A 24,424-nucleotide genomic window follows, 5' to 3' on the forward strand; every position below is an offset into this window, starting at 1 on the left:
AGAAAAAAACAGGAAGCGGATCCAGAAAGAAACGAAACTTAGGAAACGCGAAGTTATCAGATACCATTAGTGAAATACATTAGGACAGCACAGTTTATTTAAAGTCTCTGCCCCCCCCCCCCCCCAACTTTACTAGTTTTGTATCATAAATAAAATAGGACTGAAAAAGAGGCTTCTGTCAATGGGATTACACTGATACTGTGCGGAATAGTATTTTCCTTGGTGTAAAAATAAGACTTCTGGAGGAAAAAGGAAAATTAACTGATGCTTTGATATGCTGTGTTATGAACCCACACATTATTATGCAAGCCTACTTGGAAACTAACTAAAACTAAAATAAGTTGATTACCCCCCCCCCCCCCCCCCCCCAAAAAAAAACAAAAAAAACCAAAAACAAAACAAAACAAAAAAACTAAATATGAATAAAGAGTGGAAAAGCAAAACTATGAAAGCATGGCGTCTATTGCTACACTTATTAATTAACTGGGCTAGATTTCCATATTTATACATTACAGCGGGAAATTATGTAATTTTTGCTTTCCATTTCATTTAATTTATTCGAAGATAACAGGTCGGCAAATTAAGATTTATATGCAGTTTACATAATATAACACCGGGTCATTTTTTCAGTCAATCTAATGTTATCACGTTAAGGAGTAAAAAAAAAAAAAAAAAAAAAATCATTTCTAGCTGAGGTGTGTTCTGAAGAAACGAAAACGAAAACTACAAAGCCCTTAAATAGCAGCTTACTGAAGGAGGTAGCCAGAGAAGCAGTGATGAGTTTGCGCAGAAACTGAGTGAGACGGCGAGACAACAATGTTTGACGAGGAAATAATTCATCTGAAGCGAATCTCACGCGTCGTAAGTTTGTTTATTTTTTTCTTAGGCTACTATATATCTAGGAAGTGGGTAGGATACAGAGTCATTATTTTATTTACTTAATATTCATAAATTGTATCGAACTAGGAACAGCGATACGAACTGAATGTCAAAACTGCAAGTCATATAGGAAACGATATGTACAGTTATTGGCAGACAGACAAATAAAAGGCAAAAACTGATTGTTATAGCTTTTTCGGAGGGTAGCCTACCTATGGAGTCTTAGGGGGTTATTTTTAGGGCCCGAGCACGAACTGTGCGAAGGCCCTATTGTAATTGCTTCGTTTATTATTATTATTATTATTATTATTATTAGGGCCCGAGCACGAACTGTGCGAAGGCCCTATTGTAATTGCTTCGTTTATTATTATTTTTTTTTTTTTTTTTTTTATTATTATTATTCAGGCAAATGAATTGGCTTTTTGGGGGCTTTATCATATTCAAAAACTCATGAAACTTTGCACATGCGTCACACCTGGTGAAAATTTAAGTATTTTAATGGGCTCGGGCAAGGGCGCGCCCAAATGGCTCGCTAGCGCCCCCTAAACTGGAGCCCCACCGCTGTGTTTCACGTACATGAATGAAACTTCATACACATGTATATCATGTCCAGGCGCACAAAAAATCCTCTTGGAGCCATGCCCTAAACCCAACAGGAAGTCCGCCATTTTGAATTAATTATGCAAATTTGGCGATTTGCAGCCCTCACACTTTTTCTAATAACTCAGAGGTTTTAGACGTTATCATCTTCATATTTGCTTTGTCTAACCTACACCCCCAGGGGAATCTAAATCTCGAAAATGGTGAGTTTTTGCCAAAGGGGAGGGGTCCTTATGCCCCTTTGAACTTTGATCATTCGCCATGAAATTTTGATTGCCTCTCATTCATACCTACATGATCCAATGTGCATCAAACTTCTCCAGTAGGATGAGGGTGCCCCCCTGAACACATACATATTACAATATTTAATATCAGTCGCAGCGCCACCTAGTGGGAACAGGAAATGTCATATTTTACACTTGGAGGTCCAGCTCCAAGGTGGTTTAGCAGAACCATCTCAAATTTCACCTGGAAAGCCTTAAGAACTTGGACTTACTGTGTTTTCAAAACTGTGAGTTTTTGGCAAAAGGGCGTGACCCTTATGGGACGGCAAAGTTCGATGATTCGCCATGAACACAAAAATGGCTGTAACTCAAAGCCAACTTGCCCAATCTGGCTCAAACTTCAGTGGTGTGATAAGCATGCTGCCCTGAACACACTCATATGCATAAAGTCCATAAACGTTAGAGCGCCGCCTAGTGGCAGCTCGGAATATCTTAAAATAGCAAGTTTTTTGAGTAGCCCCGGAGCTACGTTTTATCTACATGTATGAAAATGTACATGCTCATGTAACATACTAAGACGTACAAAAAAGTCTCTTGGACCCATACCCCAAACCCTACAGGAAGTCGGCCTTCTTCAATTGAAGGTGTCAATTTTTGCGATTTCCACGCCTGCTATTTGAACGAACTTGTCCTAGGGCATTTCACCCAGTGACACCAAATTGGCTCCACATCATCTACACAAGTAGCCCATCAAAAGTTATTCAGGGTTTTGTAGAATATTGAACGGTGTTGCCATGGCAACCCTCTGAATTTGGACTTTTTTCAATTTCAAATTCACAGAGATTATAAACATCAGCCCCTGGGCTGTGCTTTCTCTATGTACCTGAAAATGTGCCTGCTGATGTAAAATGCTAACATCTACAAAAAAGTCTCTTGGACCGATAGCCGAAACACAACAGGAAGTCAGCCACGTTCACTTTAAAGTGTCATTTTTGCAGCATTTTTCGCCTTTTCCAGGCCTTTTTGCCTCAACTCCTCCTAGGGCATTTGACCCAGTGAGACCAAAATGGCTCCAGATCATCCACACAAGTAGCCCATCAAAAGATATTCATGGTTTTGTAGAATATTGAACGGTGTTGCCGTAGCAACCCTCTGAATTTGGACTTTTTTTCCATTTCAGGCCCAGATAGGTTCTAAACATCAGCCCCAGGGCAGTGCTTGGTCTGTGTACCTGAAATCGTGCATGCTGCAGTAACATCCTAACACGTACAAAAAAGTCTCTTGGACCGATAGCCGAAATCCAACAGGAAGCCTGACATGTTCTAATTAGGGTGTCATTTTTGCAGCATTTTTCACATTTTTCAGGCCTGCTATTTGAATCATCTTCTACTACAGCTTTTCATCCAGTCACACCAAAATGGCTCCAGATCACCTACACAAGTAGCCCATCAAAAGATATTCATGGTTTTGTAGAATATTGAACGGTGTTGCCGTAGCAACCCTCTAAATGTGGGACTTTACTCATATACCACAGTGCACCAAATTGTTACATCTCTGACATACATTGTCCGATCTGCCTCAAACTTCACAGGCTTAATGGGAGGGTAAGGGAGACCGGACACACCCCTCTATCAGCTTTGTTTCACACTCATAACGCCACCTAGTGGCAACAGGAAATCAGTAGGACACTGATACTCATCATCCTATGGTCATTACAGTTTCATTGATGGCTGCAGGCATTACATAGAGCATTGTGACATATTAATTAGTGGGCACTCACCGACGCCACCTAGTGGAAGCGGGAGACGATCGACGCGAAGTACGGCTAGCCTGCTGAGCCGTCAGCAGCCGGGTGAGCCAGCTACTCTCTCGTCTGCGAGAACCTCCGAGCGCGGTTCGGCTGGAGCGTGCCACGGGTCGACGCGCGGCTTGGCTGGAGCGCGCCAGGGGTCGACGCGCGTCGGGTGCGAGGGCCCGCTCATCGCCGCTTGCGGCTTTAATTAGGGCCCGAGCACGAACTGTGCGAAGGCCCTATTGTAATTGCTTCGTTTATTATTATTATTTTTTTTTTTTTTTTTTTATTATTATTATTATTATTATTCAGGCAAATGAATTGGCTTTTTGGGGGCTTTATCATATTCAAAAACTCATGAAACTTTGCACATGCGTCACACCTGGTGAAAATTTAAGTATTTTAATGGGCTCGGGCAAGGGCGCGCCCAAATGGCTCGCTAGCGCCCCCTAAACTGGAGCCCCACCGCTGTGTTTCACGTACATGAATGCAACTTCATACACATGTATATCATGTCCAGGCGCACAAAAAATCCTCTTGGAGCCATGCCCTAAACCCAACAGGAAGTCCGCTATTTTGAATTAATTATGCAAATTTGGCGATTTGCAGCCCTCACACTTTTTCTAATAACTCAGAGGTTTTAGACGTTATCATCTTCATATTTGGTTTGTCTAACCTACACCCCCAGGGGAATCAAAATCTCGAAAATGGTGAGTTTTTGCCAAGGGGGAGGGGTCCTTATGCCCCTTTGAACTTTGATCATTCGCCATGAAATTTTGATTGCCTCTCATTCATACCTACATGATCCAATGTGCATCAAACTTCTCCAGTAGGATAAGGGTGCCCCCCTGAACACATACATATGACAATATTTAATATCAGTCGCAGCGCCACCTAGTGGGAACAGGAAATGTCATATTTTACACTTGGAGGTCCAGCTCCAAGGTGGTTTAGCAGAACCATCTCAAATTTCACCTGGAAAGCCTTAAGAAGTTGGACTTACTGTGTTTTCAAAACTGTGACTTTTTGACAAAAGGGCGTGACCCTTATGGGACGGCAAAGTTCGATGATTCGCCATGAACACAAAAATGGCTGTAACTCCAAGCCAACTTGCCCAATCTGGCTCAACCTTCAGTGGTGTGATAAGCATGCTGCCCTGAACACACTCATATGCATAAAGTCCATAAATGTTAGAGCGCCGCCTAGTGGCAGCTCGGAATATCTTAAAATAGCATGTTTTTTGAGTAGCCCCGGAGCTACGTTTTCTCTACATGTATGAAAATGTACAGGCTCATGTAGCATACTAAGACGTACAAAAAAGTCTCTTGGACCCATACCCCAAACCCTACAGGAAGTCGGCCATCTTCAATTGAAGGTGTCAATTTTTGCCATTTCCACGCCTGCTATTTGAACGAACTTGTCCTAGGGCATTTGACCCAGTGAGACCAAATTTGCTCCACATCATCTAGACAAGGAGCCCATCAAATATTGTGGAAATCTTTACAAAATATTAAATGGCCTTATCACACCAGGCCATTGAAGTTGGCCTTCGTTTTTCTCCCTCACCACCAAAATTGTTTGTGCACTTGTTCGCACATGCTTTGTCTGATCAGGCTGAAAATTTAATCACTCATGTACACACCCAGGCTGAATCCATAACTACAGATTCAAGACTGTAGGCGCAATAGCGCCCCCTACAGAAGCAAATGAAAATTTGTATGACCGTCCACAGAATTAGTTTTGCTCTGAAATACATGAAATATCTTTCACCATTCCTTACAAAATCCTCATCTATTTGATAAGCCTCCTGCCCTGAACACATTGATATGCATAAAGTCCATAAACGTTAGAGCGCCCCCTACTGGCAGCTTTAAATATCATAATATACCATGTTTTTTAGCTAGCCCCTGAGTTACATTTTATCTACAGCTCTGAAATTTTGCACACTCATGTAACATCCTAAGACATACAAAAAAGTCTCTTGGAGCCATACTCCAAACCCTACAGGAAGTCCAGCATCTTCAATTGAAAGTGTCAATTTTTGCCATTTTCAGGCCTGCTATTTGAATGAACTCCTCCTAGGGCATTTCACCCAGTGAGACCAAATTGGCTCCACATCATCTAGACAAACAGCCCATCAAAAAAGTCAATCAGACCCATGCCCTATTTTGCATGCTGGAGCCGTGACCACACCCCCAAATATTCCATTGCGTCTATGCCGAGAGCAAAAGATACCTTTTCCTATAAAAGAATTCAACTTTCTAGAGACCCATCACGATCACAAGACCTCCGAGTGCGGCACGGGTCAACGAGCGCCACAGGTCGACGCGCGCGGAGTGCGAGGGCCCGATATCACCGCTTGCGGTTTTATTATTATTATTATTATTCAGGCAAATGAATTGGCTTTTTGGGGGCTTTATCATATTCAAAAACTCATGAAACTTTGCACATGCGTCACACCTGGTGAAAATTTAAGTATTTTAATGGGCTCGGGCAAGGGCGCGCCCAAATGGCTCGCTAGCGCCCCCTAAACTGGAGCCCCACCGCTGTGTTTCACGTACATGAATGAAACTTCATACACATGTATATCATGTCCAGGCGCACAAAAAATCCTCTTGGAGCCATGCCCTAAACCCAACAGGAAGTCCGCCATTTTGAATTAATTATGCAAATTTGGCGATTTGCAGCCCTCACACTTTTTCTAATAACTCAGAGGTTTTAGACGTTATCATCTTCATATTTGGTTTGTCTAACCTACACCCCCAGGGGAATCTAAATCTCGAAAATGGTGAGTTTTTGCCAAGGGGGAGGGGTCCTTATGCCCCTTTGAACTTTGATCATTCGCCATGAAATTTTGATTGCCTCTCATTCATACCTACATGATCCAATGTGCATCAAACTTCTCCAGTAGGATGAGGGTGCCCCCCTGAACACATACATATGACAATATTTAATATCAGTCGCAGCGCCACCTAGTGGGAACAGGAAATGTCATATTTTACACTTGGAGGTCCAGCTCCAAGGTGGTTTAGCAGAACCATCTCAAATTTCACCTGGAAAGCCTTAAGAAGTTGGACTTACTGTGTTTTCAAAACTGTGAGTTTTTGACAAAAGGGCGTGACCCTTATGGGACGGCAAAGTTCGATGATTCGCCATGAACACAAAAATGGCTGTAACTCAAAGCCAACTTGCCCAATCTGGCTCAAACTTCAGTGGTGTGATAAGCACCCTGTCCTGAACACACTCATATGCATAAAGTCCATAAACGGTAGAGCGCCGCCTAGTGGCAGCTCGGAATATCTTAAAATAGCAAGTTTTTTGAGTAGCCCCGGAGCTACGTTTTATCTACATGTATGAAAATGTACATGCTCATGTAGCATACTAAGACGTACAAAAAAGTCTCTTGGACCCATACCCTAAACCCTACAGGAAGTCGGCCATCTTCAATTGAAGGTGTCAATTTTTGCGATTTCCACGCCTGCTATTTGAACGAACTTGTCCTAGGGCATTTCACCCAGTGACACCAAATTGGCTCCAGATCATCTACACAAGTAGCCCATCAAAAGTTATTCAGGGTTTTGTAGAATATTGAACGGTGTTGCCATGGCAACCCTCTGAATTTGGACTTTTTTCAATTTCAAATTCACAGAGATTCTAAACATCAGCCCCTGGGCTGTGCTTTCTCTATGTACCTGAAAATGTGCCTGCTGATGTAAGATGCTAACATCTACAAAAAACTCTCTTGGACCGATAGCCCAAACCCAACAGGAAGTCAGCCACGTTTACTTTAAAGTGTCATTTTTGCAGCATTTTTCGCCTTTTTCAGGCCTTTTTGCCTCAACTCCTCCTAGGGCATTTGACCCAGTGAGACCAAAATGGCTCCACATCATCCACACAAGTAGCCCATCAAAAGATATTCATGGTTTTGTAGAATATTGAACGGTGTTGCCGTAGCAACCCTCTGAATTTGGACTTTTTTTCCATTTCAGGCCCAGATAGGTTCTAAACATCAGCCCCAGGGCAGTGCTTGGTCTGTGTACCTGAAATCGTGCATGCTGAAGTAACATCCTAAGACGCACAAAAAAGTCTCTTGGACCGATAGCCGAAATCCAACAGGAAGCCTGACATGTTCTAATTAAGGTGTCATTTTTGCAGCATTTTTCACATTTTTCAGGCCTGCTATTTGAATCATCTTCTACTACAGCTTTTCATCCACTCACACCAAAATGGCTCCAGATCATCTACACAAGTAGCCCATCAAAAGATATTCATGGTTTTGTAGAATATTGAACGGTGTTGCCGTAGCAACCCTCTAAATGTGGGATTTTACTCATATACCACAGTGCACCAAATTGTTACATCTCTGACATACATTGTCCGATCTGCCTCAAACTTCACAGGCTTAATGGGAGGGTAAGGGAGACTGGACACACCCCTCTATCAGCTTTGTTTCACACTCATAACGCCACCTAGTGGCAACAGGAAATCAGTAGGACACTGATACTCATCATCCTATGGTCATTACAGTTTCATTGATGGCTGCAGGCATTACATAGAGCATTGTGACATATTAATTAGTGGGCACTCACCGACGCCACCTAGTGGAAGCGGGAGACGATCGACGCGAAGTACGGCTAGCCTGCTGAGCTGTCAACAGCCGGGTGAGCCAGCTACTCTCTCGTCTGCGAGAACCTCCGAGCGCGGTTCGGCTGGAGCGTGCCACGGGTCGACGCGCGGCGTGGCTGGAGCGCGCCAGGGGTCGACGCGCGCCGGGTGCGAGGGCCCGCTCATCGCCGCTTGCGGCTTTAATTGTTTCGTTTTTTCCCACGTCCGTGACTGAACAGGTCGATAACTTGTGCGGGGGACACCGAAACCTATACTCTCTGGCAACACCCCGCAGAGGGCACAGTTTCCGTGCGATGCACATCATTAGAATTAAAAAAAAAAAAAAAAAAAAAAAAAAGGCATGTTAACCATTAAAATTCCCTTCAATTCCCCTACAGTCTCAGAAATATACATTTCCCTCTTGACTGTAAAGTTTTTACCAAATTTCCAGCTGTAAACAATGAGATCATCCTTTCTATCTGACTCACAATTTTCCTCAGTCAGTGTTGTGTTTGTTGTGTTTTCTGTTTGAATAAACTTACAGATTTTTTTCAAAAACACTGTATTCTTGCATTTTGCTTAAATGTGGTTCTTCTCTTTATCAGCACTCTTAAATCATCAGTGTTACCAGTCATAATTTTATCACCTGCCACACGCACAACCATGGAAAGACTGACTTTAATGACAAGGAGAAAAGGACCTAGTAATGGTAATTATACAGTATGTGATGGCAATCAAAAAAAAAACTTGAAAAAAAAAATCTAGCAACTAAGATTAATTCATTTCCAGAGTCTCTTTATATGAATATTATTTTCCTCCTAGATACTGATACTGGCCAAAATGAGAATGCCCGTGGGGGTGGAAGTAGAAGACGAGGGGGTGCCCAAGGAGACAGAAGAAGAGCACAAAGTTATGGTAGTAGTCAAAGTGAAAGGGAGGAAAGAAATGAAGGAGGTGAAGGGCTGCGTGGGAGAGGCAGAGAAAGAACAGCAGCAGGAAGAGGAAGAGGTGCTGCAACCGGAGGAGGTGAAGTGGTACTAGGGAGAGGCAGGGGAAGAGGAGCTACAGAGGTGGGTCGCAATATGGAAAGAGGAGGCAGACAAAGAAGTGCTGGAAGAGGTAGAAATGGAGGGGAAGGTGCAGAGAGACAGAGATTTGAAGTAGAAAGAAATAGAGAAGCAGGTCCAGTTGTGAGACAAGGAGCAAGAATGGGGATGGCAAAAACTGGTGCAAGGAGAGAAGGACATGTAGACAGAGGAGAAAATAGGATGGGTGAAAGAAGAGATGTTGAGGGAGACAGATCAGATAGAAATGGAAGGAGTTCAAATTCCTCCAGTACAGCTAGGGCACCACAGGGCAGAGGACTGGGCTTTAAAGCCCTGGAAGAACTCTCTGAAAAAGACCCATCTGTAGTGGCCATTACCATCTCCTCACACCCTTCGTTAAACAATGTCCTCAGTGAGACCAAAATGAGGCAGGATCTTATTGAGCTCATTTGTCTGGTGCTGAGTAAAGCCTTTAAATCAAGGACAGACAGAGGCACTCTGCAGCACCTGGCTGGCATCATAAAAGATTCAGGGTTCTTTCGCACCGCTCTACCCCACTATTTGGTGGGGATGTTGTCAGAGTCCAACCCTGTTCGCAGAGCGCAATACCCACGGCATCTGGAAAACATCCTTGCCATTCTCTCAGAGGTAAATAAACTAATCAATTCAAACAAACACAGAAAATGTTACTAAACATGATAATTCAACTGAAATATAACCGATTGTTTACATGAAAAAACATATGATGACTTTGCTTGAGACAAAGGCACAAACAAAATTTCCAAATGAACAATCTAGGCCAGTGGTTCCCAAAGTGTAGGAAGATACTGCAGAGGGGCCACAGTAATAATAGAAATTCAGTTTGAAATTACTCACAAGTATGCATAATTACATATTTATATAAATGTATTTATTCAGTTAATGAAAAAATGGTGATAGGAGGTTTTTAGTTTGTGATATTGCTCATTACTCTGACCGAAATTTAATGCTCTTGTATTGAAGTTTGAGTCCCAGTAGCAAGTGGGTCACATATTGGCATTAGCACTTTCCATAATACTGGGTAGTATTAGCAATCTATACCCAAGTGTTGTTTATGTTTTTTTTACTCTAATTTTCAAGGAAATACATCACTTTCTCTTGTATTTTGATGAGAATGAAGGCAGGGGACGACATGGGATTTTCTGGTTTTTAAGGGGACCGCAGCACTCTTGACTTTGGGAACCACTGATGTAGGCTTCTAAGTAAGCTAGAAATGCCTTTAAAAATTGCTCTCTAATTGCACATAATGAAATAATTTTTGATATTGCAATAAAAACTATAAAAACCTGCAAATGTCATTCAAATTAATTTAATTAAATACATTAAACCACTTATTCTGAAAATCACATTTCACAGATGTGAACAAAGCTTGCTTAAGTGTTTCTGCTTCCATCTTGTGTGCTTTTTATTACAGTTATTAACAGTTCTTAAGTAGTGAATTTTACTGTTGTCTTTATGCTTATTAGGTGCTTAGCATCTTCCCTGCTAGCTCTGTCCAGGCAGTCAGTTTGTTACTGACACTGCTCCAAGGCTCCGTTAACAGCCTGAGGGCATCAGGTGTGGACATTAAGCCTGAAATTGAGGAACGTATGGAGAGTCTTCAAGACCTGATCAGACACCTCCAGGAAAGAGCGAGGGAGGGGACTCTGCGCTCAGACAGGGACACATATGCACTCCTGCCCTCTGGTGGTGGTAACCCAGGTAACTGACTCTTAGAGATGTGCTGAAATCAATTTGTTTTTACATACTGGATACACTGTCCTGATGCAAACACCATGCAGCTGGTCAGAAAATCTTTTGCAAGGTTTCAGATTTTGGTATAGATGGGATAGTTCTTAAAACTTCCACTATTTCTAACCTAGATGAAGAAGATCAGCAGGATTTCAGGGCCATACCGATCTACCCAAATCCACAGGAGTTCCGGGAGGAGCATAGGCCATTCCTGAGACCCAACCTTACTTCTCAGCGTTACACAAACACGCACCTTTACCTTGATACACACTTCCGGCTGCTCAGAGAGGACTTTGTGCGACCACTGCGTGAGGGAATTCAGCAGTTGCTCCAGAACCAAATGGATATGGGAAGGACTGATAACCCACTGAGGACAAAGCGCTTTGATGATATTAGAATATATTTTGACACACGACTAGTGGTGCCCAAGTGCACCCAGACTGGCATTGCCTACGTAGTCCAGTTTGACATTCAGCCACTTAAGGTTAGCCTCTGGTTGTTGATATGTCTTTGTAAAATGACATTTGAATGATGCAGTCAAATATATTCTGTGCTGATGATGTGTTAAGACATACACTTTGTCCATGTTTCTCACAGTTTGTACGCTGGCAGAACTCCAAGAGGCTGCTTTATGGCTCCCTGGTGTGCCTGTCATGTGACAACTTTGAGAGCTTCCTGTTTGCCACAGTGTCAGATCGTGACCCTGTAGACCTGCAGAACGGACGGGTCCAGATTACCTTTACAGAGGAGAGCAGATTCAAGTTGGCAAGAATTCAGGTGGGCAATACATTGTTTGCAACATTTGTAGATAAGAGCAGAATGCATTGTTTTTCTGGATGCACATTTAATAAGTATCTGTATTTATTTGAAACAGAAATACAAATTAAAAAATGTTGTTATTTTTAATCACAGAAGGATCAGCTGTTTTTGATGGTCGAGACCACTGCCTACTTTGAGGCCTATCGGTATGTTCTAGAGGGCCTACAGGAGCAGGAGGAGGACAATCTGCCCTTTCAAAAGTAAGAATGTGTGTCATTGTGCTGTTGAGGACTTTCAGGTTTTACTTTCAAGGTCATAGTTTTTTACAACATCCCAAAGTACTTTCAACACATAGTTTTGAAAGGGTTTTGAGTGAGACGATGAAGGAAAGGAGTGGTTGTTAGTGGCTGGTGGGGTAAAAGGGACAAAGCAAATTGAGCAATCACAGTTCTAATCGGCACAAGTTTATTATCGCCTTACTGTTTCCCAAAAGCTTTCATGCAGGGATGATTTCAAAACATCAAATATTGTCATCACCTCCAGTGCTCTTCTCAAATACTGAAAAAAACATTGTTATATTTGTTGCCTGTCAGTATCTCTAACTGAAACGGCATTAAGCCATTTCCCTCAGAACTACAATATGAAAGGGGTGTCAAAGGTTTTGCTCTGGCTTGACTAGTAACTTAAGAGGGCGCATGTAACGTGATTTTACAAACACAGTGGCTGTGGTTAAGCAAAAGTTAATTGCAATATTAAACTTAGATTTAACTGTTATAAGAGAGACTTTCTTTAAAGAAACATATTAATATGGATCTATAATTCTTTCAGGTACATTGTGGATTGCAGCACAGATGTGCAGCCTCCAGCTTATCTACAAAGAAATGATACTTATGACCTGTCATCCGTTGCTGACCCTGACTACAAGGCCACCATGAAGCCCTTTCACAGCCTGAAGGCAGAAGCCTGGCCAAGGATGGAGGCACTGGGGCTGGATGAGTCTCAGATAAGAGCCTTCAACCTGGCCCTCACAAAAGAGCTGGCCATCATACAAGGGCCTCCAGGCACTGGTAAGAATTTGAAAACTCATTGTCAGAGGGATGACCTGAGTGACTTCAATTTTGAGCTTTTCATTTTTATTTGTGGAATGACAGGGTCTGTAAAGAACTGCAAAGTTATTTTTTTTTTCCATCAAAAATCTAAATTTATTTTTGCTCTCAGGAAAAACCTACGTTGGCCTAAAAATTGCTCAGGCACTCTTGACCAACCAGGCACTCTGGGGAGAACAGGGCACAGCTCCGATGCTGGTTGTGTGTTACACCAACCATGCCCTGGATCAGTTCCTTGAAGGTAAGCACTGGCAACCTCTTTATAATAGAATGCAATCAATCTATTTTACATGTTTGGTTTGCTCACTGGTCAAAGTGTGTTTCAATACCAAATACAAATAATCATTCCCGTCAGGTGTATTTATGTTCTCCAAAAGGCTGCAGACCTCTTCTTCAAATTCTATTTAATTATTTATCTTCCTGGTCTGAGTACTGGAATGGACAATGTAATGCAAAAAAGCTTTCAGTGTTCTGAGATGTGACATGCATTTGTTTTAACTCTGCATCTCAGGTATCCATAAATTTTTAAACGAAGGCATAGTGAGAGTTGGAGGTCGCAGCAACAGTGAGATCCTGAAGCGTTTCAATATGAGGGAGCTGACCCATTCGCCTAACTTCAAACGTACACTGCCAGGTCATCTGCGTGATGCACACAATCAGGTGAGCAGTTGCAGCATCACCTGCTGTGTGACCCTTGTTTTAAGATGCTCCACATGTTTTCCATTCACCCACAGAAAATGTTAAGAATAAAAGCTGAAACGGGTTTAAATAAGTTTATTATATGTTCCTTTTGTTGGTTTTGTGTTTTTTTGGTTTTGTCATGCTCTTTACTTTCTGTGAATTGCTCTCCTGTTTAACAGGTTTACAGACAGCTGTGTGAAGAGGAGAGGGAAATCCAAGAACAGAGTATGAGGTTGGAATGTTCTCTGAAAGGTGTGGTGAAGGAAAGATTCTTACAGAGGTTCATTTCAAGCACACACTGGGACAGCCTGCATCTACCCCCTGTGAGTCATTTTGAATAAGAAATACACATTTTATGCATGTGAACTGAGCTTGACAAAATAAGTCCAAACTCATGACTTTGAAATTATTTGTAGACAAAGGATGAATTTCAGGCACAGAGGGAGAAGAAGCCCAGCCTGATGATGGAGTGGTTGGGTTTGGGTTCCACTGTCTTCCTGCAGAGGGAGACAGAGAATGCAAATGGAAATGAAGGTAAGGCTTTTACTCTAAGTGGTGCTGAACTGAACACATTTAAGACATTTATTTTATTACTGACTTCCAGCTAATGTACACACTTAAGGGATCCAAAATACCAACATGAGCACTGAAATCTAAACTTAAAGCAGTTATCAGCATAATCCGACAGTCATTTCAGATTAGCAGTTTCTGTAAGTGAAGCCCATAAACATTTTATCATGCACATATGCAGTATGTTGAAAAGAGACTGTTATGCCCCCCCCCCCCCCCCCCCCCCCCCCCCCCCCCCCCCCTTGATGGCTGTTATCTGATTGCACTTTATGTGACTTTATAAGTTGTCAATAAAAAAATACAGTGGGGGAAAATAATTTTTGATCCCCTGCTGCCCCTTTGCTCACTTACAAAGAAATGAACAGTCTTTAATTTTTATGGAAGTTAAATTTTAATCGAGAGTGACAGAATATCAACCAAAAATCTAGAAAACAAACACATTAACTAAAAATTATAAACTGATTTGCATGTCATTGAGTAAAATAAGTATTTGATCCTTCAGCCAAACACGACTTAGTGTTTGGTGGAGAAACCCTTCCTGCAAGCACAGATGTAAGTCCTTTCTTGTAGTTGGACAACCAGGTTTGCACACATCCAGGAGTTTCTTTACACAAACTCTCTAAATCCTTTAGATTTCTTGGCTGCTGCTTGGCAACTTGAAGCTTCAGCTCCCTCCACAAATTTTCTATAGATAAGATAAGATAAGATAAGATAAGATAAGATAAGATAAGATAGTGTTTATTTGTCACATGCACAGTTATACACAGTACAATGCACAGTGAAATGTATTTTGTTATAGAACTGAGGTCTAGAGACTAAATCATTTAGATGTTCACTGGCAAATTTAAGAGGGGCCTGTACATGCGCCTTCTTGGAGTTGCAAGATTTGGCGCAATATTACTAATAGGTGTCTTGGTGACTGTGGTCCGAACTGCGTTCAGATCATTAACAAGCTCCTGCCGTGTAGTTCTGGGCTGATCCACCACCTTTCTTATGATCATCCTCACCTGATGAGGCAAGATCTTGCATGGAGCTCCAGACCAGCGATGACTGATGGTCGCCACCATGTTGTTAGAGAGGTTGGGATGGAAGAAATTGATTCTGTGGATAGGTGTGCTTTATACACATAGCGAGTTGAGATCAGGAGTATCTGTAATTGATTGATTGTTTGTTTGTGTGCCACATGGACACAGCCTGGAGCCAGAATTCTGTCTGGGTTGTATACTTATTTGATTTTTGGTTGATTTTCTGTCTTTCTCCTTTAAAATATAACTACCATAAAAATGAGAGACTGTTCATTTCTTCGGAGGTGAGCAAACTTACAAAATTTAGCAGGAGACCAAATAATTATGTCCTACACTGTAAATAAATAAACAAACAAACAAATTAATTACTAGTAGTGTGTGTGTGAAAAAAATTGTAATTCTGAACCATTGCTGCTTTGAATGGGTAAGATCTAGCAGAAGAAGAACCAATGGAGGTGGAAGAAGAGGACCTCATTGAAATCGCAGAGGAGGCAGAGCTGATCCAGGCAGAGCGGATTATTGATGACAACTTTGGCCCCAGAGCCAGTAAAGATGGCAGAAAGAGGGGCGAAATGGAGGGAGCTGTTAAAGCAATGGAAGAACTGATGCTTGCTATGAATCTGGATAAAGCTGAAATACAGGCTGAGCAGAGTGAGGAAGGATTTGAGGTAAATTCAATATAAGCCTTTTCATGCAGTGATCGTAATGAGTTTCTCATTTCACTGAGAGCACTTTGATTTAGAACCATACCAGACTGAGTGGAGTCTGGTGTAGGACTATGCTAACATCAAAGTTAAGATCGGACCAATGGAAATATCTTTTTGCATGTTTAGGTTCACAGCATATGGTATGTTATGTACATTCATGTTTGCTTCATTTTCCGTTTTGTTAATGAATTACTTTACAAGTTGGCATTTTACTGCCTTCAGCTGTTTAAGCCTCAGTAGAAATGTTTCTCAGGTATTATAAAAGATAGACATAGCCACCATAATGTCAGCCAATGGTTTTAGGTTTTGGTTTGGGATCCTGCATTTACAAGCTTCAGTTACTTTTTTGGCTTCTGGCCTGTTGTTTTTTCTGGAGCCAGAAGTTACCATGTTTGGATGAAAGGGTGGAATACTAAGCTGTCAGCTAATACTAGCACGTTTGCTTAAATTGCATCTATAAGTTGTACTAGTGCAATTCACAGCCACACATATCAGCTTATTAGAACTAAGTAATGGACTAATGAAACTGAAGCACAAACTTCTTGGATGGTCTGCACCCAACAGCAAACCATCAAATTACTCAGACATTTACATTAAAATGCTCCAAGAGCAACCAGCTGAATAAACTAGGTGGAGAGATCTAGTTGAGTCACTCTGGTTAGCAGAGGAGAGGCGTAGAAGACATCAATCAGCTCCAGCTGCCTGTGTGAGAACATCTGTCAGTCAAAGTGACCATACCTCGAACTCCAGTATCCAGGTGGATAAGTTTTATAAAACAAAAAATCACCCTCCTTAGGGAGATATTGAGATGTTTTCATTACCAGGCTGTACATATGCCTTTTATTACTCCAAAGACTGGCTCAATTTTGTATTCAGCATACTCTTAATCAATAATCTTTATAATGCTATTTCCTACCCCAATTCAACTGAATTAGAGTTTACCCTATAATGATCATTTTTAGCTTATGCACACTTAATTAGTTACTTTGTTAACTGAAGGTTAAAAATTTTCATATCTTGATCTATTTAGCTCCAACGGGCCCAAAAGAAAAAGATGAAGAAAAAAATTAAAAAAGAACTTGGGAAGAGCTCAGCAATGACTGAAGAAGAGGAAGCTACTGTGTTTGATGTTTGGACCCTTAGTCAGCAAGACAGATGGAAACTCTATCGGTATGTCTGCATCTGTGTTTAACCTTTTTTTTTTTTTTTTAACTAAATACCCTTTTTCATCTCTTTACTTCCAGTTCCTTCTCAATACAATTGCTTCAGTTCCTTCCTTCTTAATTTCCCTTTCTCTGCTTCACTCCCCCTATTCCCTCAACTACCATAGGATGTTCCCAGTGTGTATAATTAAGTCAAGTAATCACTAGGAAAATGTATCCCTTAGGATTTTCTCGCAGCATAAAGCTGTGAAAACTGTACTGAAAGAACTCGTGTTTATACAGTCATAGTTATCATTTAAGCTAACAAATAGGGAATTGAAAACAGAAACATACGCAATTGTTTAAATAGTAATATTTGTATTGGTAATAAAGTAGTACCAAACTATTATATTGTACATATTTTTGACCTTTGTTCCATGTTATGTTATTTCAGAAACAATAATAATCTTAGGGCTGCCGTGTGGCTCTTTCAGTCATTTCTGTCTTTTACTATCTTATATTGACTTTATGTTTTTAGGTTGTGGGTGGCACGCTACAGGATGGAGCTTTACGAAAGAGCCCTACAGTCTGAACAAGCCTATCAGAACGCAGTGGACAGATTGGCTGATGTAAAACGGCATGAAACTCTCTGTCTCCTCAAGAAAGCCACGGTACAGAATAACTGCAATATTAAATACTGTGTTCTTTTTTACGATAGATTAAGTAAAATTTACCAGATTTATTATAAATTATTTTTATGTGATTATAATGCATTGCTGTACCTTTTTGATTATCAAAGATAACAACTAACTTTAACAGAGAGGTTAGTTCTGGTTTTATTTGCCCAGGATTTAACCCCTTAACTGGCAGCAAAAAAATCACCTGACAAAAACTACATAATGCCTTCTGGTTATTACTGGCTCTGAAAAACCCATTTCATAGCCTATTAACTGGCCGCGTCTGGTCCGCCAGAATGCAGAAGTGCATTTTATATGGCAGGCTAGACCCTCCCATTTTGATTGACACCTCATTCGGCCAATCATGTTAAGAAATGGGTTTGCTAGAGCCAGTGATACTCAGAGGGCGTCACGTAGCTTTGTCAGGTTTGGTGCAGCCAGTTACATGATTGGCCGAATGAGGTGTCAATAAAAATGGGAGGGTCTAGCCTGCCATATGAAAGGGACTACAAACGGCCCGTCAGCGGGCCCTGGCCCAGTTAAGGGGCTACGGCAAGCATCTATGTGGTTTCTGCAAGAGAAATACTAGCATATTATACAACTTAAAAGACCATTTTTCTTCTGCCTCTGCCTAAAAACAATGGAGGAGAACAGAATTTTGTGGTAATCCAAGAAGTAAGAGTAATATGATATTCCAGCAATTTTTACAAGGACTTTTGGTTAATTATAAAGTTGTAAAGACATTTCACAGTAGCACCTGTAGCCATATGAACAAATCCAAGCTACAAGGAATGAAGAGTCCCTGTGTTAAGCAGCAGTACAGAGACAGACTAGCTGCTTCCCACTGTGTCCAATCTTTATGCTGTTCGACAGGGTGCAGCTTCTCATTTATATGGGATTAATATCGATCTTCTCATCTATTAATCAAAAATCAAAAAGGCAAATATGAATAGCAAATGCAGCAAGACTTGACTTTAAATAAACAAATATCCTCTCTATCAGGTTATTGGTATGACAACAACAGGAGCAGCGAAGCACCGGAAAGCTCTGCAGGAAGTGCGTCCACGTCTGGTGATTGTAGAAGAAGCTGCAGAGGTTCTTGAGGCCCACACCATCACCACGCTGAGCCAAGCATGCCAGCACCTCATCCTTATTGGAGACCACCAACAAGTAAGTTTATTAAGGTTGCAAGGTTATTAAATGCTCCTTAACAATTTTTGTGCTGTTATATATATATATATATATATATTTTTTTTTTAACAATGCAGTCCTCCAGCTAAAATTGTAACAAAAAATTTAAAGAGAACATAATACAAGAGGTTTTGTGTATCTGTGTTGCTTTCCTATATCTTTGTGTGTTGCCTTGAAGGAAGTCCTCCCCCCCAAAAAAACCAAAAACTAGCTATTACAAGAGATAGAGAAGAGCATGCAGTGATATCCTGGACATCAGGAGGCTATTATACAACAACTTGTCAGGGCCTGCCAAGGACATATGGCTAGGCAGCCTGTCTACCAATCTGCAGCATGTGATCACAGCTACACAAAATTCTATCACACATCTCAATATTCAGCTCTGGTCTATTCTTGCTGTGCAACAACTATCTCTTCGAAGACTAATATTTGCTTATTGTCCCTGTTTATTCATGTTTATTTATGAATTTATGCATACTTAGGGTATGGGTTTGACTATACTAACAAACCTGTGTTCCTTGCAGTTGCACTAAAAGTTTTGCAATGGAATTTAAATAAGTCTATTTACAATATCTACACATTATGTACATTAAATTAACATAAAAGTATTGGCCCCAGTTTTATACAAGATGGTAAATATTTAATGTGCTACACATATCACGTTGTATGACTTACTTCTAAATAGATACATTCATATTTATAGGTAATTCATATAGTAATTTATCATTTTAAATAAGTGGTAAAAGAGAACAAATGAACAAACCAGATAAGGTATCCAGTTGGCATAAATATGTGTTAGTCAATAGTAGTTATTTTTACTCTAGAGGCATGTATTTAGAGCATTATTTTTGTGGAACATAAAGTTGAATCTGTGCATTTAGAGAAGGTAGATGGATCATACTGTCCAAATAAAATAAAGCCTGGCATTGTTGTGCTGGTCATTAATCGCAGGTTGGGTGTTGAATCGAGCAGAGCACAATGCTTCACATTTATACTAGAATTTGTCTTGCCTCCCCCACACCACTCCCACATACATGCACAATCACGCTCTGTCCTCTAGCTAAATTGGGTTTGCACAAACACACACACACACGCACGGACACATGCACATGCACACGCACACACACATATAAACAAATACATACATATAGGCAAAAAAAAGAGAAAAACTAAAAGGACAGCAAAAGAAAGTTAGAGTGCATTTGCATACATTCTATACTCCCATCCAAATACAAACCCATACAAGAATGTTTTTATTTTTTTCCCTTCATAGTTTTCTACATATTTTTGTGGTGCTTACATATGACTAGGAACTGTTTAATAGCTGTTCACTAGTATTTAAGTGCACATGATCTAATGCTGCCAGTCCTGTAGCCATGAAAGTCCCATGCCTCTGTTCTTCACTTAGATTACATAATGGTGGACTATGCACTGGAGTTAAATATACTAGTCTACAAAATAAATCTTACATTTCAAATGAATCATTATTGGAATAACAGAAGGTAATGCCTTGAAATAAGCAGGTGACAATTACAAGTTTCAGGTAATTAAAAGTATTACCTGACTTCTTATAAATTAATAATAAAAAAAAAGGTTTAGGATGAATTACATATAAAAGCATTGAAAGCATATGATGATTGAGTGGGTTTTTTTTCCTTTTCTTTCTGTTAGCTGCGTCCCAGTGCCACAGTGTATGAACTTGCTAAAAACTTCAACCTGGAGATGTCCATGTTTGAGAGACTAGTGAACATGGGGCTGCCTTTTGTCAGACTGGATTACCAGGTTTGTTTTTCTGGATACATTAATATGCTAAATATATTGCAAGATGATGTCATCAAAGACAAAAATGTTTTGCTTCAACTGGAAAATTTGTATGCATGTTTGCAGTTAGACATATGCCTCAGTATCTCTAATTTCCTTGTTTATCTACGTTCCTGTTTTTGTGTGTACTTAAGCATCGTATGAGGCCAGAAATTGCCCGCCTTCTGACCCCACACATCTACAAAGAGTTAGAAAACCATCCCTCTGTGTTGGACTATGAAAACATCAAGGTACATGCTTTTGTTTGCTCTCCTGTAGTGCAAACAAAACAAACATCTGCTAGTCTAGTCTTATAAATGCATCTTGAGTCTTAAGTCTAATATGGGCTGTGCATACAAGCTCAAGAATACTAGCTACAAAATAACATTATGAATGTAAAAGAATAATGTGGAATGTCTTTTATTAAATTTTGTCTTACAGGGCCTTAAGACCAATTTATTCTTTGTGGAGCACAACCACTTGGAAGAAGAAATCAGAGATGGAAGAAGCCATCAGAACCGTCATGAGGCAATGTTTGTTGTAGCTCTCTGTCGCTACCTTCTCCTTCAAGACTACAAACCAGAGCAGATTACCATCCTCACAACCTATACTGGCCAACTCCACTGTCTTCGCAACAATATGCCAGCTAAGCAGTTTGCAGGTGTCAAAGTGCATGTAGTAGACAAGTACCAGGGAGAAGAGAATGACATTGTATTGTTGTCACTAGTCCGTAGCAACCGACAGGGTAAAGTTGGCTTTTTGAACATTTCCAATCGTGTCTGTGTAGCTTTGTCACGTGCCAAGAAAGGTCTCTACTGCATAGGCAACAGTCTGATGCTGAACCAAGTCAAACTGTGGAGCAAAATCTTCCACACCTTGAGGGAGAAGGACCAGGTTGGGAAAGCTCTGACTCTGTGCTGTCAAAATCATCCAGATCGACAGGTAAACGCATCATCTGCTGAAGATTTCAAACAAGCACCTGAGGGAGGCTGCACCCAGCCTTGCCAGTTCCGTCTGGAATGCGGCCATGTTTGTCCTAGAGTCTGTCATCCATACGACCCAGAGCACAAGAAGTATAAGTGTGACAAGAAGTGTGAGAAGATTATATGTGATCGGGGACACAGATGCACACTTGTGTGTTATAAAGAATGCCCGAAGAAATGTCCAGTGAAAGTTGAGAAGATCATACCCAAGTGTCAACACAAACAAATGGTTCCTTGTCACCAGGACCCAGAAACATTTACATGTCAGGAGCCTTGCCAGAAGCTGCTCAGCTGTGGACATCAATGTGATTCAGTCTGTGGGTCACCATGCACCAATGAATGCAAGGTGAAAGTCATCTTAAAACTTAGGTGTGGACACATCAAGCAAGATGCATGCTTTTACAGAACATGTATAGATGAGGCTGAATGTACGATCCCGTGTGAGCACCAGCTAAAATGCGGACATGCTTGCCGTGGTACATGCAGCCAGTGTTATCAGGGACGCTTCCACTTTCACTGTGTTCACAAATGTGAACGTCTCCTTATCTGCTCTCACAAGTGCGACGTACCTTGCACCCGCGATTGCCCCCCTTGTCAGAGGCATTGTGAGAACTTCTGTGTCCACAGTAAGTGCATGAAGCCATGTGGGCAGCCCTGCGCTCCTTGTATTGAGCCCTGTGAGTGGCAGTGTGCTCACCATCGGTGCAGGAAGCTTTGCCATGAGCCATGTGATCGCCCGCCATGCACCCAACCCTGCAACAAGACCCTGACTTGTGGCCACCCATGCATTGGACTATGTGGAGACAAATGTCCAAGCAAATGCCGCATCTGTAACCATGATGAAGTCACAGAGATTTTCTTTGGCACTGAAAGTGAGCCTGACGCATGCTTCATTCAGCTGGAGGACTGTGGTCACATCATTGAATACACAGCGATGGACATATACATGGGTTTGGATGACAACCAGGCAAACGAAGGTGAGCAGGTGGCCATAAAATTAAAGGAATGTCCCAGGTGTCGTACGCCGATCCGAAAGAATGTGCGCTACGGATCTCAGATCAACCGCAGTCTGAAAGAGATAGAGATGGTAAAGGAGAAGATAAATGGACAGCAGCCAGATATTGAAAAACAGAGAAACGCACTTCTAACTCAGTGGAAGGAAAACCTTCGAACCTATGAAATGCATGACCAAATTGAATATCTGCATATCAAAACCAGACTGGAAAAATCCTGCCTCACAGCAAATGATCTATGGGTAGTGGAAAACAAGATGGATTTCCTAATAAGAATTAAGAAGATACTGAAGCTTGTGAAGAACAACGTGTTATTTCTGGATGGCTACAGGTTCAAGAAGAAGGTTAAAGAGTTTGTGTGTTGGCTCACTAACCACCACCAAAAATTCACAGAGCAGCAGGTATTTGATTTGCAGAGAGAGCTGCAGCGACTCAACCTCCTTGCTGAACTCAATGCCCGTTGCCATTACGCAAATGAGAGGGACCTCACAGAAAAGATTCAATCAGAAGTACAAAAAATAAGAGACGTTTTGGAAATGTGTGGTCAATTCACTGAGCAAGATCAACAGAGAGTGAAAGAAGCAATGAAGGAACTAGACAAGAAGGTTCCACTCAAGGGCTTGGGGATCAGTGACGAGGAAAGAAAAATGATTGTGTCAGCAATGAAGATGCAACCTGGACACTGGCACAAATGTCCAAACGGCCATGTCTATGTTATCACAGAGTGCGGAGGGGCTATGGAGAGCCGGACTTGTCCTGATTGTGATGCTACTATTGGCGGGCACAGCCATAGACTTGCAAGCGGCAACCAAGTTGCCTCAGAGATGGATGGGGCACAGCACACTGCTTGGTCTGAAGCCAATAACCTTCTAAACTTTGATCAACTTGACTTCTAAACGCTGTTTTAGAAAAGCCCGTTGTCTTCTTTCCAGCCTTGAGTCTTAGCTGGAACACCTATGAGTGACAACAAAAGCCATTATACTCAATATAAAAAAATTAAAAGAAGATAACATAATTTTTAGTTTTACTTTATGTCATTTCAGCCACCTAAGAGATGGATAGGGCAGAGAACATTTCATTAGACCATATTCTTCTTGCATGAATTTAAGCTTTTGAAACATTTTCTTGAAAATGCTGATTTTACTAGCACTGGCAATCATCTACTATATTTGTATATCATCAAATCTGTTTTTCCACCTTCTGTTATGAATTGATGTCACACAGTATTGCTGTTTTTAAACATAGTGGGTGGTGGTTTATTTTTAAGTGCTTTATAAGTTACAGAATAGGTGTTAGCTTTTAATGCTAGACTTGGTGACTGTAAACCTTTGGCATTGTGTGTTCAGTAGTCCATCAAGTAATAGTTGTACCATGCCTTAGCAATAGGTGGCAGTAAAACACTGTAAAATAAGAGTAACCGCTTGATAGTAACTATAATTGCTGCTTGTTCATATGAGATTAAAATAGCTGGAGATACAAGTATGTTCTTGTTGTTTTTATTTTTATATAGGACTCCATAGGCTGAGTGAAATAATAAGCTCAGTGGATGTGATTAACATGTGTATTTGTTATGCTGCATAAAAAGGTACATCCACATAAACCTGTAAGAAAACATGTTCTTAGCCACATTTAGAGTTGCCGTCTGGCTTAAATATTACCTCACTAATGCATAAAAAAAAGATTTTCTCCTCATCATTATAACAAATGTTATTTCTCTTATTTTCTTGTCTCTCGTCTACAAGCAAGAGTTACTTATTTGTGTCTATAACAGGATATCATTGGCAGTAAAGGCGATAAAAAAAACAACCCTGAAATAGCTGCAATTCGTTTCCACTACTATACAGGACTCACAGT

At 41.0% G+C, this 24,424-nt stretch overlaps 1 protein-coding gene across 1 annotated transcript; it reads left to right on the plus strand.

Moving 5' to 3' along the window:
* The first annotated feature begins 760 nt into the window (after positions 1–760).
* On the plus strand, positions 761–24,049 carry znfx1 (zinc finger, NFX1-type containing 1). The gene is made up of 19 exons (XM_030728707.1): positions 761–861; positions 8,706–8,809; positions 8,923–9,794; positions 10,652–10,886; positions 11,048–11,400; positions 11,514–11,693; positions 11,829–11,935; positions 12,504–12,742; positions 12,894–13,022; positions 13,293–13,441; positions 13,642–13,785; positions 13,879–13,996; positions 15,487–15,725; positions 16,795–16,934; positions 17,445–17,577; positions 18,586–18,753; positions 20,446–20,556; positions 20,730–20,825; positions 21,016–24,049. Exons 2-19 carry the CDS (start codon positions 8,764–8,766, stop codon positions 23,464–23,466), a joined length of 5,910 nt encoding a protein of 1,969 aa, XP_030584567.1. The 5' UTR covers positions 761–861; positions 8,706–8,763; the 3' UTR covers positions 23,467–24,049.
* Positions 24,050–24,424: the final 375 nt, after the last annotated feature.

Source organism: Archocentrus centrarchus, chromosome 5 (assembly GCF_007364275.1).
Source record: "Archocentrus centrarchus isolate MPI-CPG fArcCen1 chromosome 5, fArcCen1, whole genome shotgun sequence".
Taxonomy (NCBI): domain Eukaryota; kingdom Metazoa; phylum Chordata; class Actinopteri; order Cichliformes; family Cichlidae; genus Archocentrus; species Archocentrus centrarchus.